The 21,916-nt window shown below is 46.2% G+C and overlaps 1 protein-coding gene across 1 annotated transcript; it reads right to left on the bottom strand.

Moving 5' to 3' along the window:
- Positions 1 to 95: 95 nt before the first annotated feature.
- LOC120812784 (craniofacial development protein 1-like) lies at positions 96 to 7,738 on the bottom strand. The gene is made up of 7 exons (XM_078097893.1): positions 7,391 to 7,738; positions 7,177 to 7,270; positions 6,718 to 6,949; positions 6,487 to 6,608; positions 4,995 to 5,126; positions 2,205 to 2,363; positions 96 to 1,355 (listed from the first exon to the last, which is right to left on the bottom strand). Exons 1-7 carry the CDS (start codon positions 7,458 to 7,460, stop codon positions 1,265 to 1,267), a joined length of 900 nt encoding a protein of 299 aa, XP_077954019.1. The 5' UTR covers positions 7,461 to 7,738; the 3' UTR covers positions 96 to 1,264.
- Positions 7,739 to 21,916: the final 14,178 nt, after the last annotated feature.

Below are 21,916 nucleotides of genomic sequence, written 5' to 3'. Positions count from 1 at the left end.
TCCGCTGTATGAACCCTCCTCAGCTTCAACGCAGAGGTAAAGGCCCGCTTACAAACCCGCCCAAAAGAGGAATAAGAACAGAACGCGACCATGCAGAAGTTTGCAGTATTTTATTCACAATACAACATTGATACACGTCACATGTTTAAACTGAGAAAATGCATCGTTTTGAGGGAAAAAAATTTAAATTTGTATCCGTTCTGACCACAGTTTGCCACGTGGCCACAGTCCATCTAAAGGAGCCCCGGCCAGAGAAGAGGCCCGTGCTTCCGTGTATTCCTGAGCCTAGAAGCATTCCTGTAGGAGCTGCGGGGCCCTCTGAGGGCCTCCGCGGGGCCTTCACCCGTCACGCACGGAGATCGTTCCAGACGACCTTATGCACCGTGGATGCTGAGAACTTCAAACTCAAATCTTTTCCCTTCTGCTCCACTATTTCTCACCGCGGCGTTTGGGGGGGAATTGATCCTCCGCCCATCTGGACTTGTGAGAGACGCTGCCACTCGTAGCTCACCTGAAACCAAGAAGGCAACAAGACGACAGCGCATCCAGACCGAGAGGAGACCTGCACGATGCTGCAAACCAGAAGCCAGTCAGATGTGACCTTCAAAGGCCTTCTGAGGTTCTACGAGCAAACACAGTAATTAATAAGCTATTAGCTAAAGGCAAACGGCATGAAAGCACAGATCCGTCCGCTCTTGTGTCAATGGTCCGGGCTGCGGGTGGTGTAAGGGTGGAGGTGTAAGGGTGGGGGGTTTCCGCACACACTCTGGGGCCCACCACCAGAACGAGGACGGATGAGGCGACACCTCAGCAGAACAAAAACAACCCATCTGGCCTGTTTAAGATGTCCGGTTGGTGTTTATTGCGTATCTGACATTTACATGAATGAACAGAGCAAAGCAAGGAGACGTCCGTCCACCCGCTCTCTGTCCGCGGGACGCCGTGGTTCCTCGCGGCGTCCCAACAGAGCGGAACCGTTGTGTGCGTTGTGTTCCCACAGGATGATCGATGGGCATTGATACTAACCTGACAGGCCTCAGCTGAGGACCATGTTATATGCAAATAAAACAAGAGAACAAAACTACAAAAACTACATTTATTCTAAATCAGCCGCGTCAGGAGGAACCTCACTGCCCCCCAAAAGTTGCCTTTAGTGTCGGAAGCACAGGAGACATTCAGCCCCCCTCCAGCCAATTACCCCACCCGACCCCCACGGTCAGGAGAGGCGCCTGTGTGTGTGTCTGTGTGCGCTCAGCATGCCGCGTCATTGCTTTGTGTTGCTCTTTCGCACGGCCTTTTCTATCTCGAACTGCCGGTGGTCGACGCGCTCCAAGAAGTTCTTCCGCTCCACGTACCTGAACACACACACACACACACACACACGGGAACAGTTAGTGGAGCTGCTCCATGTGCCCATGAGCAAGACAAACCAACCCCCAACCGCCGCCCCGGGCAACAAAGGATGAAAGCGTCAGCTGTAATGTGAAGACAGAGTACAGGAATCAACTGCTCGTCGCACACACTTCCTCTCCTTCCACTTCAGCACGGGAAGCACTTGTGCAACTTTTTCCTGCAGTGCGTCTGTGTGCGTCTGTGTGCGTCTGTGTGCGTCTGTGTGCGTCTGTGTGCGTCTTTCATTTAAATAAAACGGCCCGTTGAGTCACAATGTTTTTTTGAGCAATGAAAGTCTTGCGATATTCATGAGTTGCTCCAGCCTCGGCTTAAAATAAACGGTTATTGACAGTGTGTGTGTGTGTGTGTGTGTGTGAGAGGCAGGTGGAATTAAACCAGCCCAGTAACCACGGCGATTTATTCCAGTTTACGTCTCGTGTGTTAAATCAGCTGCCGCTCTGATGCCAAAACAAACAGTAATTCCGTTGTCTTCTGAGTGTGTTTGGATTGATTTCCATTAACATGCATCCCTATCGGCGTCACCAGTTTCAGTTGTTGTTCAGATCAGAGGTCCACGACCTTTTTGCCCCGCGGACCGTTTTCATGTCAGACAGCATTTGGCGGCGCGGTGGAAGAAGGTCCGGCGGGCCGACCAGACCGAAGCTTCTCACCGTCTCACAGACGTCCGAGCTTCGCTGCTGGCGCCATGTTTTTTACCACATGTTTTGGTCTTAAAGGGCCGTCAATGATCAACGGTCGGGAGAATTCAATCGTACGTTTGAACACGGCGACCTGTGGGTGTGAACTCTCACCCCGCTCTGCCCCGGTTGTGGATGGCCAGGTCCTCGGTGATGCCCTCCTCCGACTTGAAAGCGTCCCAGTCCATCTTCGACTTCTCCAGCGTGCTCATTTTCAGTTTCTTTGACCCGATGCGACCCAAGATGCTGGACATGCCCGCCGGCCGCTTGGCGCTGCGGACGCAAAGCAGGTGACGAGTTATGTGACGGCGTAGCGGGCGGCGGCGGGCTACACGTGGCAGAAAGCTCATGACGAAGGTCATTGGCTACTGGTTCTCTACACAGACGTGACACATGGAGCATTCAGCCGACGACCATCTGATGTTATTCATCCAAAACGCCTTCATCTTCCTTTCCTCCCCTGACCCCTGACCTCTGACCCCAAGTAGAGGGGAGCCTGATTCAACGGGTCCCCACCAAGACGGCAAAAGCAGCATCCTCACACACCCAGCGGAGTGAATCAGTCCAATGAGCCAATTTACTCGCTGCCCTTTCACACACACGTCGATCTAAATGAGATGAGTTTTAAATGTCACAACAATTAGCAACGGACGCGCTTCCACCAACAGTATAAAACAGCCAGGAATCGAAGTTTGCTTCCCCCTGAAGGCTCATCGGCCTAAACGCTCCAGTGTGGTTGGTTTTGCTAAGCTAGGCTAACAACGTCCTCTCCCCAGAGAGACCGTGTTTGCAGTCTTAATGCTAAGCTAGGCTAACAACGTCCTCTCCCCAGAAAGACAGTGTTTGCAGTCTTAATGCTAAGCTAGGCTAACAACGTCCTCTCCCCAGAGACTGTGTTTCCAGTTCTTAATGCTCAGCTAGGCTAACAACGTCCTCTCCCCAGAAAGACAGTGTGTCCAGTCTTAATGCTAAGCTAGGCTAACAACGTCCTCTCCCCAGAGAGACCGTGTTTCCAGTCTTCATGCTAAGCTAGGCTGACAACGTCCTCTCCCCAGAGAGACTGTTTCCAGTCTTAATGCTAAGCTAGGCTAACAACGTCCTCTCCCCAGAGAGACAGTGTTTGCAGTCTTAATGCTAAGCTAGGCTAACAACGTCCTCTCCCCAGAGACTGTGTTTCCAGTTCTTAATGCTGAGCTAGGCTAACAACGTCCTCTCCCCAGAAAGACAGTGTGTCCAGTCTTAATGCTAAGCTAGGCTAACAACGTCCTCTCCCCAGAGAGACCGTGTTTCCAGTCTTAATGCTAAGCTAGGCTGACAACGGCCTCTCCCCAGAGAGACTGTTTCCAGTCTTAATGCTAAGCTAGGCTAACAACGTCCTCTCCCCAGAGAGACTGTTTTCAGTCTTAATGCTAAGCTTGGCTAACAACGTCCTCTCCCCAGAGAGACCGTGTTTCCAGCCTCAATGCTAAGCTAGGCTAACAACGTCCTCTACCCAGAGACTGTGTTTCCAGTTCTTAATGCTAAGCTAGGCTAACAACGTCCTCTCCCCAGAGAGACCGTGTTTCCAGTCTTAATGCTAAGCTAGGCTAACAACGTCCTCTCCCCAGAGAGACCGTGTTTCCAGTCTTAATGCTAGGCTAGGCTAACAACGTCCTCTCCCCAGAGAGACCGTGTTTCCAGTCTTAATGCTAAGCTAGGCTAACAACGTCCTCTCCCCAGAGAGACTTTGTTTCCAGTCTTAATGCTAAGCTAGGCTAACAACGTCCTCTCCCCAGAGACAGTGTATCCAGTCTTAATGCTAAGCTAGGCTAACAACGTCCTCTCCCCAGAGAGACCGTGTTTCCAGCCTCAATGCTAAGCTAGGCTAACAACGTCCTCTACCCAGAGACTGTGTTTCCAGTTCTTAATGCTAAGCTAGGCTAACAACGTCCTCTCCCCAGAGAGACCGTGTGTCCAGTCTTAATGCTAAGCTAGGCTAACAACGTCCTCTCCCCAGAGAGACCGTGTTTCCCAGTCTTAATGCTAGGCTAGGCTAACAACGTCCTCTCCCCAGAGAGACCGTGTTTCCAGTCTTAATGCTAAGCTAGGCTAACAACGTCCTCTCCCCAGAGAGACTTTGTTTCCAGTCTTAATGCTAAGCTAGGCTAACAACGTCCTTTCCCCAGAGACAGTGTATCCAGTTTTAATGCTAAGCTAGGCTAACAACGTCCTCTCCCCAGAGAGACCGTGTTTCCAGTCTTAATGCCAAGCTAGGCTAACAACGTCCTCTCCCCAGAGAGACCGTGTTTCCAGTCTTAATGCTAGGCTAGGCTAACAACGTCCTCTCCCCAGAGAGACCGTGTTTCCAGTCTTAATGCTAAGCTAGGCTAACAACGTCCTCTCCCCAGAGAGACTTTGTTTCCAGTCTTAATGCTAAGCTAGGCTAACAACGTCCTCTCCCCAGAGACAGTGTATCCAGTCTTAATGCTAAGCTAGGCTAACAACGTCCTCTCCCCAGAGAGACCGTGTTTTCAGTAACGTTGTAGTTTGGCATTAACATCAAAACATCGGATTCTGTGTGAGTGCGTGCTGACAAAGTTAATGAGGGAGTGGTGCTAATGGTCCTTTCCTGTTGTCTGACACACACACACACACACACACACACACACACACACACTCACACTCACACACAGGAAATAGCTCGTGAACACGCTGCTTCCTGTCTGCTGGAAGATGACTTCTCATTTCCTGTCGGGCGGTTTTGGGAGACGTGCACATACGATGTGAGTTGCCATGACGACAAAAAAAAAGTATCAAAAAGAAGACACTTAATATTCATAAATGCAAACTCATAAGGGGCTTTCATTTAGTAACGGCAGGTGGTGTGAGGATTGTACCGGCGCAGGTGTGTGTGTGTGTGTGTACCTGGTGCCAGGGAGAGCTGGTTGTCCCGGCGATGGGGCCTCGTCCTCGTCCCCACTCTCCTCCGCTTTGGCGTTCTGGCTCTTGAGATAACTCTGGGCTTCCTTGGAGTCCGCTGACACCACTTTGTTCACCCTGAGACAGAAACACGCCACTTGAGATGACGACGGGGCGATGCACGCGAAGGCTGCAGCACCTTCAGCTCGCGCGTCGCAGCGACGACTCCCGGGAAACGCCGAGTCTCACTCACGGCACCGAGCTAAGCCATGGTGGGGCGGGGGGTATAAATGCACATACACACATGTTCAAGTGCACACGTATAACATGTCAAACCAAACGTTGATTAACGCGCACTTTCCCTTACAAATGCACGCGTTACACAGGAAAAAGCGTCCTTTCAAGAGACCAACATCCATCAACACGTATCTCTGCTACGCAGCCGCTGAGCTGCATCTGCACAACAACAAAGGCTGCATGAGACACGGAGGCCATGTGAGGAACGTCCTCCGAGAACGCCGCCGCGCCACAGACTCCACGACCGCTGGCATCCATCACGGCGACAGCAGAAGGCCCCGCCCCCCTCCCCCCCCCCGTGATGTATGCTGATCACATGCAGGCATAATTACACAGAGCGCTCGGCGAGGGCGAAGACGGCATCGGAAGAACCAATGAAACGATGACGCGAATAAAGAAAAAAGACGCGGCCTCAGAGGTCAACATTAAGGACGCCACAGGACAAGGGGGCATGATGATGATGATGTTTGTCCTCAGGCGTTGGTCAAACTGAATAATAATAATAATGATAATAACATCATGTAGGTTTCAGCAGTGTCATCAGTCTCTGCATCAGGATCCGCCGATGGAGACATCCACCTGGTGCTGATGGATCCATAAGCATCAACGCCAATAAGGTAGAAGAAATGTCCGTGGTGTCCAAGCGGACCAAACGATGGACGCCAGCTCCCTCCTGAGGCAGCGGCGGGTAGATCCCACCCGGCCCGGCGGTTCATCCGGCACTTCTTTTCGTTTTAAACCTTTAATTATTGGTTTGTTCATTTTCTTGTTGTGCCTTGCTCTTGTTGCCATGGTAACCAGGCTCCGGCTCGGTCGTCAGGGCCGGGGTTTGGTATCGTCTGACGCGCCTTCACTCGGCAGGTCGGCGGCTCCACCTGCTGGACAACGCGAGGCTGCGTTTGATCGTCCTGCGGTTCGTTTTGGAGGCTTCGGGCGGAACGATGGGCGTGTGGAGGAACACGGAGCTCGTGTTCACTGCGAGGTCATCACCGTGGACGACGGCTGTCGAGTCGGTTGAAACGAGCTGCCGGGTCGTCCCGATGCTTTTGTGTCTTGAGACCTTTTAAAACTCTTGATTTGTATTCAGCGTTTCCTCCTCACGCGTTCCAATGCTTTGATGTTAAAAAGCAGAGTGGCGTTTCCATAAAACGTCCCGTTTGAACAAACGTAACCACGTCATCCGGGGCCTCCGAGGACTCACCTGACCTCTTCTCCGGCGAAGTCGAACACTTTGGTGATGGTGACCTGAGCCGGCTCTGACGCCTTGGTTCCTGTGCTCAACGCAGCCGCCGCCGCCGCCACCGCCAACGCCGGGGAATCCTCCTGAGGATCCGAGACGAGTCATCACAAAATACAACACACGCTCGGCCACCATTACAATTTTTGTGTTGCGATTAGTTGCATGATTTTATTTGAACATTGCTGCCGCTACCTTGGGCGCGGTGCCGGGGCGCGGGGCCGGCGGAGGGTCTTTGGGTCTGGTTCCGACGTCGGACAGGAAACTGGCCCAGAGGTCGTCGGACTTTTTCTTCTGTTTGGCGTCGTCCTCCTCCCGGACCGCCGGCACCGGCCCCTCCCCTTCCTCCTGCGGCGGCCGAGACTCCTCCTCCTCCTCCTCCTCCGCGTCGTCCTCGTCCACTTTCAGGCCTCCTCTCTTCCTCTTCCTGTGACGGGTTGGAGGGAACCAGTGAACTTTGTATCATCAAAGCCAATAAGAACAGCACATAAAAACTATGATTCTTTATACGGAACTAAAGTCTCTGTAACGTGACGAGCGAAGCGATTCATTTCCGCCGGAACTGGTGTCTGACCCACGCGGCCATTTTTATCAGAATGTGAAGTCGAGCACGGAAATGTGTGAATGGCAACATCTGGGAGGAGACCTTCTCACCTGGCACCGACCTCCTTCCTCTTCCCGCCCAGCTGCTCAGGAGGCTCCTCCCGCTCGCACTCACCGATGACGTCGTCCTCGCTGAGGTGATCATCTGAGGAGGAGGACAAAGACAGGGGGGGGGGGGTTGCGGGTCAATAGGTGGCCTTGAGGGTGAGACGCCGCGTGCCACCTGCGAGGTGAGTAAATGAAGCCCACCCCCCCCCCCGCTCACCTGACGGGACGTAGTCCGCGTCCTCGGTGGACGAGTACCCGTCAGAGTCGTAGTCGGAGTAGCCGTTCATCTCCGCAGCAGCAACAACAGGCCGGTGGAGGCAGTGACGTCAGCGTCAAGCGAACAGACGCGCGCTCGTTTCCCGCCTCCGGCGCGCCCGTGACGTGAACGCGCCTCTAGATTCTCCCCCCCTCCCTCCTCCTCGCGTGGAAACAAACACGCGGTCCGAGTGTCGCCGCTTCGACGCCGCACGCGACAAACGCCGCGGGAAACGGACGCTCTGGAGAGAAAGGAGGAACGCGGCGTGACGTCATCAGGCGTCGACGGAACGCGCCGAGGTTCAGCTGCTCCGCTGACTGCGCATGCGCGACGACAAGCGGGCAGCGGAGGAATGAACAGCGCCGCCTGCTGGCCGGAGGGCCAGTTTGCACGTTTTAACACTTATTCCGAGTTAACTTGTTCACACTTCGTCACTTTTGTCACTTTCTGTTCGCTAGTGCACTTAAAATGTGTTTATAAAGTATTATTTTATTCTAAACTAACCCGTAGCCTTAATACTACTAACCTATAGCATTATATTTCATTTTATTGTCGTACTGTTACGAACCAACCGCCAAGTCAAATCCCTGTATGTCTGACATATTATGACAATAACTGATTTAACACTGACACGATTGGGACAATATAAACACCAGCTCGGAGTTCAAATTGAATCTCACAGAGACAATTTAACTCTCTGAAATTTGCTGTGTTCATAATGTATATATATTTATATATATATAGCTTAATGCATTGCTTTACCTTTTTTTACGGTTACAAAAGGACAGTAGCAAATAAATAAATGTCTCAGGATATCGAGCAAAAGCAAAATGTATCCCAGTATCTGAATATGAATCTTTTCTTTGTGCCTTTGTTCCATATCTGGTGACTTTAAGTCACATTTTGAAAAAAAAAATTATTTAATCACTGCCTGCTAGTGATGCACTGTTGGGGTGAAGTGTTCCTTTGTGTTTCAAGGAAATCTCGTACTTCTTAAGCTAAATACAAATATATATTTGTATATATTTGAGTGCCATTTGATCAGAATGAGCATCTAGAGACACTTCATGTACACATGAGCACGTTATTGTCGAGGATGCACGGCGTGATTCAGTCCTTACTTCACACACCCTTTCATTCCTGTCGTCTAAACATCTCTCTCTAAATCTGTGATGCCAACGAGTGTTAAAGCTGCGCCCAATGGACCGGGAGGGAACGTTCTGCGTAGGAACATGAGGAAGAAAAGGGAAGAAGAAGATGTTGAGCTGTGCTTTGGTGTCGCTTCGTGCTCCGATTGACTCTAAATGAACTCTTCTTATTGGAGAAGACTTGAAACTAAAGATTGAGACCATAAACCTTCACAATGTTTACAGGCGGAATAAACCACGTGTTCTTTTTCTTTAAAAAAAAAAAAAGTGCGTGTTTTTCTCTGCAGCGTCTCGCGTCTCTTTTTGTTTGAGACGAGGCGACTGATACAGAACAGCAGCCTCATTTCACCGTGTGTGTGTGTGCGTGTGTGTGTGTGCGTGTGTGTGTGTCTGTGTGCACATGCATGAGTCATCTAAATAATGTTGTTCTTTGTAACAAGAGACCAAATTACTGGTCGTGACTCATTCTGAAAAACACGTGTTTAATGGGGAAAAAAGAGGGGGTTCAATTTGTAAAAACCACCCAATAATCCTCCAAATCCCATAAACACCCACCGGGCCGCTGTTTATCAGCAGAGATCGAGTTTGGTTCGAGTTCTCTCGTTGGTCGTGTTGTTCCTGGACGGACGGATGGAGACTAGACGCGTTACTAGACAGTAAAGATCACAAAGGAGACAAAGAGAGACGAACATTGTTCCCAAGAAAAAATAACCCATAATTCGCGCGTCACGACGTCTGAAGATGACCTGAATGACGAGTGATTAAGTGTAATTTGCACATGTTATTAAGGGACCGGGGGCCGATTGGCTCCGTGATCCGAGCGGTAAACTGAGGGTTACTTTCGGTTTTGAAAAGAAGCTCGATGGTCGAAACCCAAAGTGAGCGTTTTCCTCCGGTCGCTACAATGTGACACGGCAACGGTACTAATACGACGTCTGAGATTTCCCTCTTTCGTTTCTACCAGTGAAAGAAAAGAGGGTAAAATCATGCGAGAATAACAACACGGAAACGCTTTGTGCGTTTGCTATATTTGTATATATATTTGTGATATAGAGAAAATATCATCTATTGCTCGGGTGCTCAGTTCTTTCAACTTCACGTGCACGTCAATACTCGCGTGAATGTTCAGACAACTTTTACCTGTTTAGTTGCCACGAGGATCCTTTTACATTGACCGCGTCACCATTTGCGAACGAGGGTGTTACTGTCTCACGTTTATGTGTGAAACCAAATTCAGCAGCGAGGCGTTTTATGACCTTTAAAAGCACAAAACACAAAGTGAAAAAGGAAAAGTGTGATGCGCATTCAAACAGGAGCCAAAAGAATAGAAGATCAAAAGAGGTAATTAATAAATTAACGCAGGAATATGAGCTGCAGATGCAGAAATATATATAATATATAATGTATATATATAATAATTTTATATATATATATACACATTTACATTTCAGAGAGTTAAATTGACTCTGTGAGATTCAATTTGAGCTCTAAGCTGGTGTTCATATTGTCATTGTTAAACCAACTCTCAACCAAGTGTTAACAATTTAACTGGGAATAAGTGTTAAATGTCTCTATGTGAGTACTGGATAATGACTGCAGCTCTTTCGTAAAACTCACTCTTTAATCAACTCTTTGGCCGAACACCGGAAAATCAACTGAGGATTGTAATGTCCATTTTGTGGAGCACTATTGTTTCAGGGGTTTAATAACTGTATTTTATTATTTAATTTATTTTAAGACACGTATAACATTTCTAGGGGGCCTCGATGCCCCCACATGTCGTATTGATGCCACTGGGGGGGGATTGATTTCATCAGCTCTAAATGCCTCCGATTCCTGACAGGATTCAGGTAAAAGCACAGAGACACATTTACTGTTTACAATGTATCTAAACAGCATGTGGCCTGATACTGTGCCATAAGTCAGTTAATAAAATGGTTTTGTCAATAGGTGAAATAACGGTCCAGTTCATTCCACACGCAAAGAAGAAACACAATTTCATTTTGTAGAGAATAAATATATCTTCATAACTTTATAACAATAGAGGTTTATTTGCGGCTCTGCATTTCCACATTAAGCGCGATGGAAGGAAGAGAAGTTGGACGTTGAAAAGGAATAAAGGACTTATACGAGGACTCCCTCCTCATGTGACCTCGCCACAGGAAGAGGACACACAGGGACGGATGCTCGTCAACCTACTGAATTATAATTCAACATTTCTACTGTTGCCTCTTCCGTCTTTTGTGCGTGACTGTGAGAGCGTGGAGACCTTTGATGGAGTTTGTGTGTTTGTGCGGATCCCGGGATGATCCCAGCCTCTATAAATGCTAATGATGTGTGCAGGTGAACGATCGAGTCCTGCTTCAGACCAGCAGGGGAGAACCATGCAGCTACTCATTGCACGAAAATGATCCCGAAGATGGGTTTTATTCTAACTGTATTACCCGAGGAGACTTTTCCTCCTCCACGTGGCATCTTTCTCACCCTACGTACATTTTAAAGGCATTCAAAGGCAGGTCAAGTAAGTATGAGTTTATGAGAGTTCATCCTTTTTGCTTCACTAGACAAATACGTGTATTTAATTCTAACGCACCCAAAAAAACTCAATTCAATTTGAATTTCATAAAATATCAGTAAATTACGGGAATCAGGGACAGGGACAGTAATTCAAGGGTATGTGTGTGAATGTCATACCTTTGCATTTCATTTTCCACAAATAAAGAAAAGAATACAAATGAATTGAAAGGCCCGGCAAGTGTATTTGTTTAGCACATTGTGACGGCAGGGCAATTTAGCAAGTCACATAAAACCATTTGATGCATCAAAAATAAGGTCAAATAAAAGGGAACATTGTCAAAACATTACGCAAGCTAAAGATAGAATAAAAGTTGCAGTTCTGTTGCAGTGCCTTTTATCTGCCCTTTCGTGAAACCACTGTAATTGGTGATTAGCTTTAATAGCTATGCAGTTAGCTTACTAACCTTTCCAAGGCTAGCTGAAATCTAGCTAGCTAACATTACACAGTACATAATATTCGTCAATATCATTAATCTAATATAATGGAAATGGGACCAGATGAATCATAGATGTTAACAGTTGATTAATGATCAACACGAAGCAGAACTGGAAACTGATTTCCTACATTACTACTCAGAAAGTACTTTATTATGCTGTTGAATTACAGTAGTCCTTTGCCGTGGTTAAATTACAGCACACACTGTTAATTTACATGCAAGGGATGAATGTGTGACTGTATGTTACAGTTATTACGTATAAGATACTTTATAAAATTCACTGTATATGTGAATTGTGAGATGTATAGATTTAAAATAGAATAAAACTTGCAGAGTAATTTAAGAATGTCTTTAAGAATTCCGAATTGCAGAAACGGTCGATTGAAGGCAGCAGCAAACAGAAAAGTCTTTAATCTGGATTTGAAGGAGCTGAGGGACTCAGCAGACCTGCAGCTTTCTGGCAAAAACTGAACGCTGCTTCTTCATGTTTAGTTCTGGCCCTGGAAACAGAAAGTAGACCCGTCCCAGACGACCTGAGGGTTCGTGGCGGTTCATAAGGTATCAGCAGATCAGAAATGTGCTTTGGCCCCAAACCATTCAGTGCTTTATCAACCAGCAGCAAGATTAAGTTTTTCCAAATGTGGTTTATAACATAAATCCTCTAATCCATGATATATTCTTTAGGTGATAACAGGGTGATTTTGTAACTAACTTGATATGAATGTTCAGGTTGAGGTTTGAATCTGATAGATTTCTACCTTGGTTTGTGGTTTTTAACATTTTAACAGTGATTGAAGCTCAGCGCTGACTTTCAATCGTTCATCCTTGTTACCAAAAACAATTACTTCTGTTCTATCTTTGTTTAATTGAAGAAAGTTTTGACACATCAATTTGTTGACTTGTTCAATGCATTTACCCAGACCCTGCATCGTACTGTAGTCCCCTGGTGATATAGTTATATAGATTTGCGTTTCATCTGCATAACTATGATAACACACTTTGTTGTTCTCTATAATCTGAGCCAATGGAAGCATGTAGATGTTGAAAAGAAGGGGCCCCAGCATTGAACCTTGGGGGGACACCACATGTAATTTTCTTCAGCTCTGATGTTTAATTAGATACCGACACAAAGTATTTTCAGTCTGTCAAGTAGGATTTACACCAGTTAAGTGCTGTGCCAGAGAGCCCCACCCAGTTGATTAGTCTATCCAGTAGTATGACAGTATCGACTGTGTCAAATGCTGCGCTGAGATCTAGTAATACTGAAATTCTGCCATTGTCTGTGTTCAAGTGGATCTCGTTGAAAACCTTTAGAGCAGTTTCAGTACTGTGGTGCTGTCGATAGTGATGTTACACATCAAATTAAACAGCAGAACCAGGGCTAGAAGTAAATGCACACTACATTTAACGTACATGCTCCAACACAACTCAAAAACGAATGACTAAATATCATAACTCACACGAGAGACAATTGGACAACAGAGGTTATGCGTCAACCTATTGTTCGCAAGCCCGACCTTCCCCATGAAACTCCTCTGCTGATCCTCGTTGGATAACAGTGCTGTCAATCTCATGGAAATGGCTCAATTCTTTAGAGTGTAACGATTTCAATGAGGTGTCAACCTGCTTGTTTTGCAGCCTTTTCTATTACTTCCAAAATGTCTGAACAAAGTCCTAAGCCTTCATTTGATTTTTTGTGGTTATTTTTAAAATATATATAATTTCATACATGATCCAATTCAAATGGCACAGAGGACAAAAATGTGCCCAAATGGTCATTTTGGAAACCTCGCCTTAACCGCCTGTATGAAGCGCATCTCTAAAAGTGTGTCCTTCACTTTATCAAAATTATCCTTTGCAGAGAGAATGTTAAAATATGCTTTGATCTGATAGAAGTTTGAAGGTATAACATTATTATTCCAATGAGATCATCCGAAATGTGCTTATATTTTTTAGAGAGATTTCAAGCTGTTTTCTTGTTTCCACATTGGGATTTAACCCAATAAACGGATCGTGCACCTTCTACATCATTGAAGACGTAGACGGTGCATGGTCATCAGGACGGCCTTGGCTACCTCCTTGTCCTCTCGTGTTAGACTGAGGACTGATAACCAGGTAGAATCTGTATTTCAAGAAAGGTTGAGCCAGTGCTAGCTGGTTAGCGGGCTAATCTGAATCCTGCAACGTTACATCAAAGTCTTTAACTAAACATTTACACTAACACTTGTTTAAACGAAAATTTGTTATCCATCTATATCCATCTAAAACTCTCGCCTCTCATCTCTCTGTCATTGCTTTAGGTTAATTCGCCTTTGAATAATCCAAATGCAGGATGAGTGTCCATTTCACGAATGACATGCTCTGTGGTGAATGTCTTTGTGTCCTGCTGAGGCTTTCCCATTGTGGCCGTCTCTCCAGCTACCTTCCTGGTTCCGTCAATGATGCTGAAATAGCTCACTGGTCCCATCCTTTCTTTTTCTGCTCAGCAAGACCCCTGTTCCTTCTCAAAGAACAGAGGTGCGTTGTGCCGCACTGCTGCTGGGTCTCCTTTGATGCTGAGGACAGCACAGACACATATGAAAGCAAATGAAACTGAGGCCCCGATGCTCCCCAACTCCCGAGCACTCACAACTTGGTAATTGGTAATTCTGGGAAGAAGAAAGATAGGCTTTTTCCTCTGTTACAGAACTTATCGCTATGTCATTTATATATAGATATGATGATCTAAGATCGCGTCGGTAATTTAAATGACTTCTCATCCTTTATTTTTAAATGCTTTATTATATATCCCTCCAGGCCATAGCCTTGTATTTTATTTCATAGCGTAGAGTCAAATTGTAAATTTGTAAATAAAGGTCTGTCTGTCTTGTTGTCCGTTGTCCTACTGTCTGATGTTATGCACCAACCGCCAAGCATAGTGCCCACCCTTCAGTTCCCCCTGGTAAAACAATGTCATCTCCGCCATGTGAATACTGGCTCTGAAGACCCAGATTTTGCACCCTGTCTGAGTTTTGGTGTCTTTGGAAATATGAAACTCCGGTAAAGGTTATAAGGCACTGCTATTGTGAGCAACTTGGCCAATACGTATAGTGCAAATGTACTTTGCCAGGACTTGGAAATCTTTGGAGGCAACTCTTCCTCGTGTGGAAGATTCATTTGTCACAGAGGTCAATAGTTTACAATGTACTTTATTCACTTATTCATAACTGCCACTCTAACCTAATTCAGACCTCCACGTTCGTCAGCGTTGGCCGCAGTAGAAGGAGATTGAGGCAAAGCAGAGCCGGATTATCGGGTTCAAATCGCGGACGCGACACTCCGACCGATCGTAACTCAATCCACCAAGCTACGTAACGCTGTGGCATCCAGGCGTGTAAACTCAAATATATACTGTTAGGGATTTAAGCCAGAAGTGCACCCCTAGTCAGGGAAACCTTAACAATACCCCATCCCGTCCACGGAAAAATAAGGCTCTACGTTTTAGAAGTAAAAACAGTAACTCTCGACCATTTGCACTAGAAATGTCCGACAGACAAACCCGCGTAGCCACAGCTCATTCACCCAATGGCCAAGACTGAAATGTACTTTAAAACAATTCCAGTACTGTATTTCATGAATGTGGAAACAATGTTTGCGTTATTCAGACTTGGATTTAACAAGACTGAAAAGAGGAGATACGTTATCTGGTAAAACGACTTCTGATTTCCTCTGAAGTCGACGGATCCGATGCACACAGCGTGACTTCAGGCGGCCGCCTGTAATGGAGAGAAGCTTTCCTAGAACACTCTCACCACTTCGTCAGGGGATCTGTCAATGGCCACAGTGTACCTTGACATTGTGTAACCAGGTGCCTGAGCACTCGCTCCCTCAAGATCCTTTCAGGAACGTGATGAAGAGTTCACTCCAATTCCTGCACAGCCTCAACAGAACGGCTCTGATCGGGGGGGTTTACTTTGTACGTATAATAATACATTTAACAGAAACTGCAATTTGGTCCTTTGTCACGCGTGGACTCGCTTAACAATAACACTGTGTTATGATTATTATGGAGAAACTGTGTAATCATGTCCATGATGCATTGTTAATTACTTTTGCCTTTTTGTAAATCTGGCAAATGAAGGAAATGAGGTTATTTGTTCTTTGCGGCTCCACAAGCTCTGAGGACCTGCACCTCCACCGGGGCCCGTCACGATTTTTTAGTTTCTTCTTTTTTAAAGCATGTTCATAATCAAATGCAGATAAGATGTTTTTTGTTGACGCATATTGAACATATTATAATTCCCTATGAATTGGATAACTACACGACTGGCTGTTGTAAGTCAATTTAAAAGTTGAATTCATTTGCGAACCAGGTTCTGGGTATTTTCCCAAGGAACTCGAGTTGTATTTCCTTGGTGTAAACAAGGTTTCTCCTTCAATCATGAATGACGATGGTGTCTCTCTCTGATGTGTGGACCAGTGGGAGCTGATCCAGCCCTCCCCTGAGGGGGGGGCGGGGGGGGGGCACAGATGTTTGTCACCTCGGAGAATAAAACTCGAGCCGAGGAACGACTCCTGTAGCCCTGATGCACGTCTTGTATGTGTGTCAACTCGGCTCCAGCATTGAATTGTTCAATGATCTCACAGGGGTGTAAGTAAGTAAAAACGCCGGTGTTTTCCCTCGGTGAAAGTCTGCGTTTGTTTTCTTGTTCTCAACCAACCACATAATAACAAACGTAGGATCAAAATAAGTCAACGTGGTCCTGGTTTCACTAGTTAAGAACATTGGTTTGCTGACTCAGCGCCTGTGTTTGTTTGAAGCAATCGTCCGATCCAACCTCCTCAAGTGAACTTTCTCGCTCTCCAAACTGCGTCAGTCGCTGCGGCTGTGTAATAATGACGCGCATGAGTCAACATCTGGATGTGTCAAAACCGTCGGCTGAGTCCCTCAGCGCCTTTAAATCCACATTAAAGACCGTTCTCTTTGCCGCTGCCTTTCATTGACCGTTTCTGCAGGTCGGAGTTCTTAAAGACATTCTTAAATTACACTGCTTTTATTCTATTTTACGGCCAGGACAGACTTTGTGAGGGAGGCCGGTGGTGGCGCTCAAATGTTTAACCTTTCCCCCCATTTCTCCATGCATCACGTCTCACTGTGTCTCTGCTCCTCCGCCATCATCTCCATCAGGTGACCTGACGCCATGGTAATGCCGACCATCATGTCTGATGCCAGTGGCCATCATTACAGCCAGTAACGGTACATTCTGGTGCGGTAAAGGCCGAAGGTCGGTGCGTGATGTGTGTGTGAGAGAGAGAGACATTAAATCCCACCTCTGCTGTTGTTTCCACGCAGCTTTTAAACCATCACCACGTTTATTTCGGCGACCGCAGGGACGATGTAAAATGCACCCAATATGTTTTGTATGTTTACCCCTAACAAACATTTTGGATGAATTTCATTAACATTTTTTTTTTTTTGCTGTGGGCTTCTAAATGGAGTCTAATGACCTTCGACTTGATGATATTGCAACAAATCAATATTACTGTTGCAGAAGGCTGTTATGTCTCAGCAGCTTTAATCCACCCACCCTGCATGATGCATCCCTACAAGATACAAGACCATTCACCTTCCAACTAGGTTCTACTCAGTCTTTAGATTGACCTTTTTTTTGTGACATGCGAACAGTCTTTTCAAACTAAACAATAAGGTTTCTTAATATTTAGTTAAACAAAAAAGGTTTTTACTTAAAATAAGCACCACATGTTTAACACACCAAAATGTTACAATTCACTGGACACAAATTGTGGCCTCGTCCGTCCTCTCCCTTAGGCCTTGTCGTTTGCACAACCTGGGGTATCCGATATCAGTAAATATCATATTTAACCGGCCCGCCAGTCATTAGGACGCACACGGCTGCCTAAAAGCACCAGAAGGCACTACAAAAACTACCGGTGACCAAGGGTTCGTATTCATCCTCATGGTTGGGTTCTGTTCATTTCTACAGTAGTAGAGTAGTTGATACTATTTGTACCCTCTGATTCTGGTGTCTTCATCGTGTGCTCTTGTTCTGCTGACATTCATTCCTTAAGGCTCCGTAGTAATTAATATAACCATCTGATACCAGCCCAGAAGTAGGAATATTCATCCAGCGAACCAAACCCACCTTGGAGTATCACAATAGCCAGTGTATTATTTGTGTGTCCATTGAGGCAAATTGGTGAATCCAGATGTTTTGATAAAAACATGATGTCATTTGGTTGTAATCGGGTATTTTTCCAAGAAGGTGCGACGCGTTGAGTGGGCCGTTCTGACAGTAACTCCTGGGACACTGTTTTCCTTACGGTGGCCTCCCGGTAACGTGAACAAGTGAGAGAGTCTCTCCAGAGCCCGTGTAGTAGAAACATGACGGTGCAACATGGAAAAGTCCTTACGTTGATACGAAGTCCCGCTAAATCCTACACATACCTTCGACCAAGGAGTAAATATCTGTTGATTTTTCTCGGAACAACGTGAAACAGGATTAAGCACTTGAGATTCATCCATTACAACAATGGCTTTTTAGTATTTATTTCCCTGTTGTTACCAAGATTCTGCCGTCCCTGGATGGATATGAAGACAAATGAACGTCAACAATCCGGGAGAGCAAATCAATCTCGAACGAGCAAAAAGTCCCCTTGAGCGTCCTCATGGTTGTGCGTGTTCATCCTCATGGTTGTGCGTATTCATCCTGATGGTTGTGCGTATTCATCCTGATGGTTGTGCGTGTTCATCCTCATGGTTGTGCGTGTTCATCCTCATGGTTGTGCGTGTTCATCCTCATGGTTGTGCGTATTCATCCTGATGGTTGTGCGTATTCATCCTCATGGTTGTGCGTGTTCATCCTCATGGTTGTGCGTGTTCATCCTCATGGTTGTGCGTGTTCATCCTCATGGTTGTGCGTATTCATCCTCATGGTTGTGCGTATTCATCCTCATGGTTGTGCGTGTTCATCCTCATGGTTGTGCGTGTTCATCCTCATGGTTGTGCGTGTTCATCCTCATGGTTGTGCGTATTCATCCTCATGGTTGTGCGTATTCATCCTCATGGTTGTGCGTATTCATCCTGATGGTTGTGCCTATTCATCCTGATGGTTGTGCGTATTCATCTTCATGGTTGTGCGTATTCATCCTCATGGTTGTGCGTATTCATCCTCATGGTTGTGCGTATCCATCCTCATGGTTGTGCATATTCATCCTCATGGTTGTGCGTATTTATCCTCATGGTTGTGCGTATTCATCCTCATGGTTGTGCGTATTCATCCTCATGGTTGTGCATATTCATCCTCATTGTTGTGCGTGTTCATCCTCATGGTTGTGCGTGTTCATCCTCATGGTTGTGCGTATTCATCCTCATGGTTTGTTGGTTCATCCTCATGGTTGTGCATATTCATCCTCATGGTTGTGCGTGTTCATCCTCATGGTTGTGCGTGTTCATCCTCATGGTTGTGCGTGTTCATCCTCATGGTTGTGCGTGTTCGTCCTCATGGTTGTGCATATTCATCCTCATGGTTGTGCGTATCCATCCTCATGGTTGTGCATGTTCATCCTCATGGTTGTGCGTGTTCATCCTCATGGTTGTGCGTGTTCATCCTCATGGTTGTGCGTATTCATCCTTATGGTTTGTTGGTTCATCCTCATGGTTGTGCATATTCATCCTCATGGTTGTGCGTATCCATCCTCATGGTTGTGCGTGTTCATCCTCATGGTTGTGCGTGTTCATCCTCATGGTTGTGCATATTCATCCTCATGGTTGTGCGTATCCATCCTCATGGTTGTGCGTGTTCATCCTCATGGTTGTGCGTGTTCATCCTCATGGTTGTGCGTGTTCATCCTCATGGTTGTGCGTGTTCGTCCTCATGGTTGTGCATATTCATCCTCATGGTTGTGCGTATCCATCCTCATGGTTGTGCGTGTTCATCCTCATGGTTGTGCGTGTTCATCCTCATGGTTGTGCGTGTTCATCCTCATGGTTGTGCGTATTCATCCTTATGGTTTGTTGGTTCATCCTCATGGTTGTGCATATTCATCCTCATGGTTGTGCGTATCCATCCTCATGGTTGTGCGTGTTCATCCTCATGGTTGTGCGTGTTCATCCTCATGGTTGTGCATATTCATCCTCATGGTTGTGCGTATCCATCCTCATGGTTGTGCGTGTTCATCCTCATGGTTGTGCATATTCATCCTCATGGTTGTGCGTATCCATCCTCATGGTTGTGCGTGTTCATCCTCATGGTTGTGCGTATCCATCCTCATGGTTTGTTGGTTCATCCTCATGGTTGTGCATATTCATCCTCATGGTTGTGCGTATTCATCCTCATGGTTGTGCGTATTCATCCTCATGGTTGTGCGTATTCATCCTCATGGTTGTGCGTATTCATCCTTATGGTTGTGCATATTCATCCTCATGGTTGTGCGTATTCATCCTCATGGTTGTGCGTATTCATCCTCATGGTTGTGCATATTCATCCTCATGGTTGTGCGTGTTCATCCTCATGGTTGTGCGTGCATGTTGAACTGGAGCCTCGCTAAGATGAAGCATTGTTTAATCTCAGTGTGTAACGGGTTCCACACAGTAATCACGCTGCTCTCCAGTCTCATTAAAAGGGATAGAAAGGCTGTATTGAATTGTACCAAATTAAAAATGCACCAGACAATGCAATAAACAGCAATTACAAGGGCTGTGTTATTAAAAATAAAGCATTTTTTCCTTAAGGGTTTAAATCCAAATTATTAATTTAATGTACAGTGAGTTGAACAGATGTTGGGATCTTTGGAGAAAATCTCTTGATTAGTATTTTTCAAATGAAGATGGAAATCGTTCTCATTTTGCACAGAACAACTGCAACACGGCGTGTTGCTGAATGTGTCTGTGGTCTGCGTTGTTGTCCACCCCTCTGTCTGTCCGTCGGATGGGGGTTCACTGAAAGGACACGGTTCCTACAACATGTTTAATCCACAGTGAAAACCGATGCTGCATCTCCAACTGCAAGAAGTGCAGTGAAGCCCTGCAGGGCAACGTAGCGACAGCAGCTCACGGCAAGCTTGGTTGGCGAGGTGCATCAGTTATTTCCATACCGTGACAATCTGGATGCCAATTCTGACCAACAAAAGACACTTTTTTTACTTACTGGAAAATTTAAAAGAGAGATACTTTAAGTCTGGGTTCACCCGCATTTCTGAAACTCTGAGCTACTTTAACAATATCGAGTAGTAGAGCTGCCTGTTTGATACAACACGTCCTGAATAACAAAGTTGCACAGATCACCCTTTTATAATAATAATACTAATAAGTGAATATGTGTCAATGTTAATTATCCTCAATGAATTCCACAACAATGATGGAAACACAGATATATTTAAACATGCAACATTTTTATTTCTGTTAATCAGTTTCAACATTCAATGTTTCACATTATACATACATTAGTACTATTGATCAAATCGTTAGCAATATCAACAAACGTGATTGACATCTTTGTCACCGACAGCTTTTCTAATGGTACCCTTTTAACCATGAAGAATATAGAACCCTTGTCGCTGTCTTCAGGGGCAGAAGAGTCAGGACTTCTTCTTTAGCTGTGCTGTCCACGGCTCGTCCACTGGATGCTAAACCCTCTGCACTTGACCAGATCCCGGTCCAGATGCCCCGTCAAGTGTTCGGACTATAGCCGACACTCGTACTTGAGTAGAGAGATGGGCTCGTTTGCTCAGTCGGGCTTCTGTTTGCAACCAGAGGGATCTGCTCCGTGCTGAGTCCCCACGCAGAGTCCTCTGTCTTCAGCTTGGACTGTCTGCACACACTATGCAAACGTGACCCTCAACTGGGCTCCTTCAACGCTCCTTCTCCTCCAACGGCGCTGCAAAATATAAAGAAAAAGGTTCAAAATGTTATTATTACGGAACAAAAGGCAACCGAAGAATCAAGAGCAGTAAAATCTTTGACGAGCCTTAACATTTCTAACACGTTAAAGGACAACATTTTATTAACCGTTCCCTTCTTTAAAAGAAGTCACGTATCAGCTCAGGACAGAAGAATTGCACAGAATTACCCCCCTCTCCCCCCTCCCCCCCCCTCCCCCTCTCTCCCCCCTCTCTCCCCTCTCTCCCCCCTCTCTCCCCTCTCTCCCCCCAACCACCCTCTGTTTAAAAGAATCCAATCCCAAGTCTCCGAGGGCGCCATAGAAAGACATCAGATGATGGCATTACGTGATATTATTGAATTTCATTGTGCGCGGTGTTCGTGACCCATCCGGTGGGCTGGGGGGGGGGGTTGAGGAGGGGGTTTGAGGGGGGGGGGGGGGGGTCTG

This window comes from Gasterosteus aculeatus, chromosome Y (genome assembly GCF_964276395.1).
Source record: "Gasterosteus aculeatus chromosome Y, fGasAcu3.hap1.1, whole genome shotgun sequence".
NCBI classification, from domain to species: Eukaryota; Metazoa; Chordata; class Actinopteri; order Perciformes; family Gasterosteidae; genus Gasterosteus; species Gasterosteus aculeatus.
This window is presented reverse-complemented; position numbering and strand designations above follow the sequence as displayed.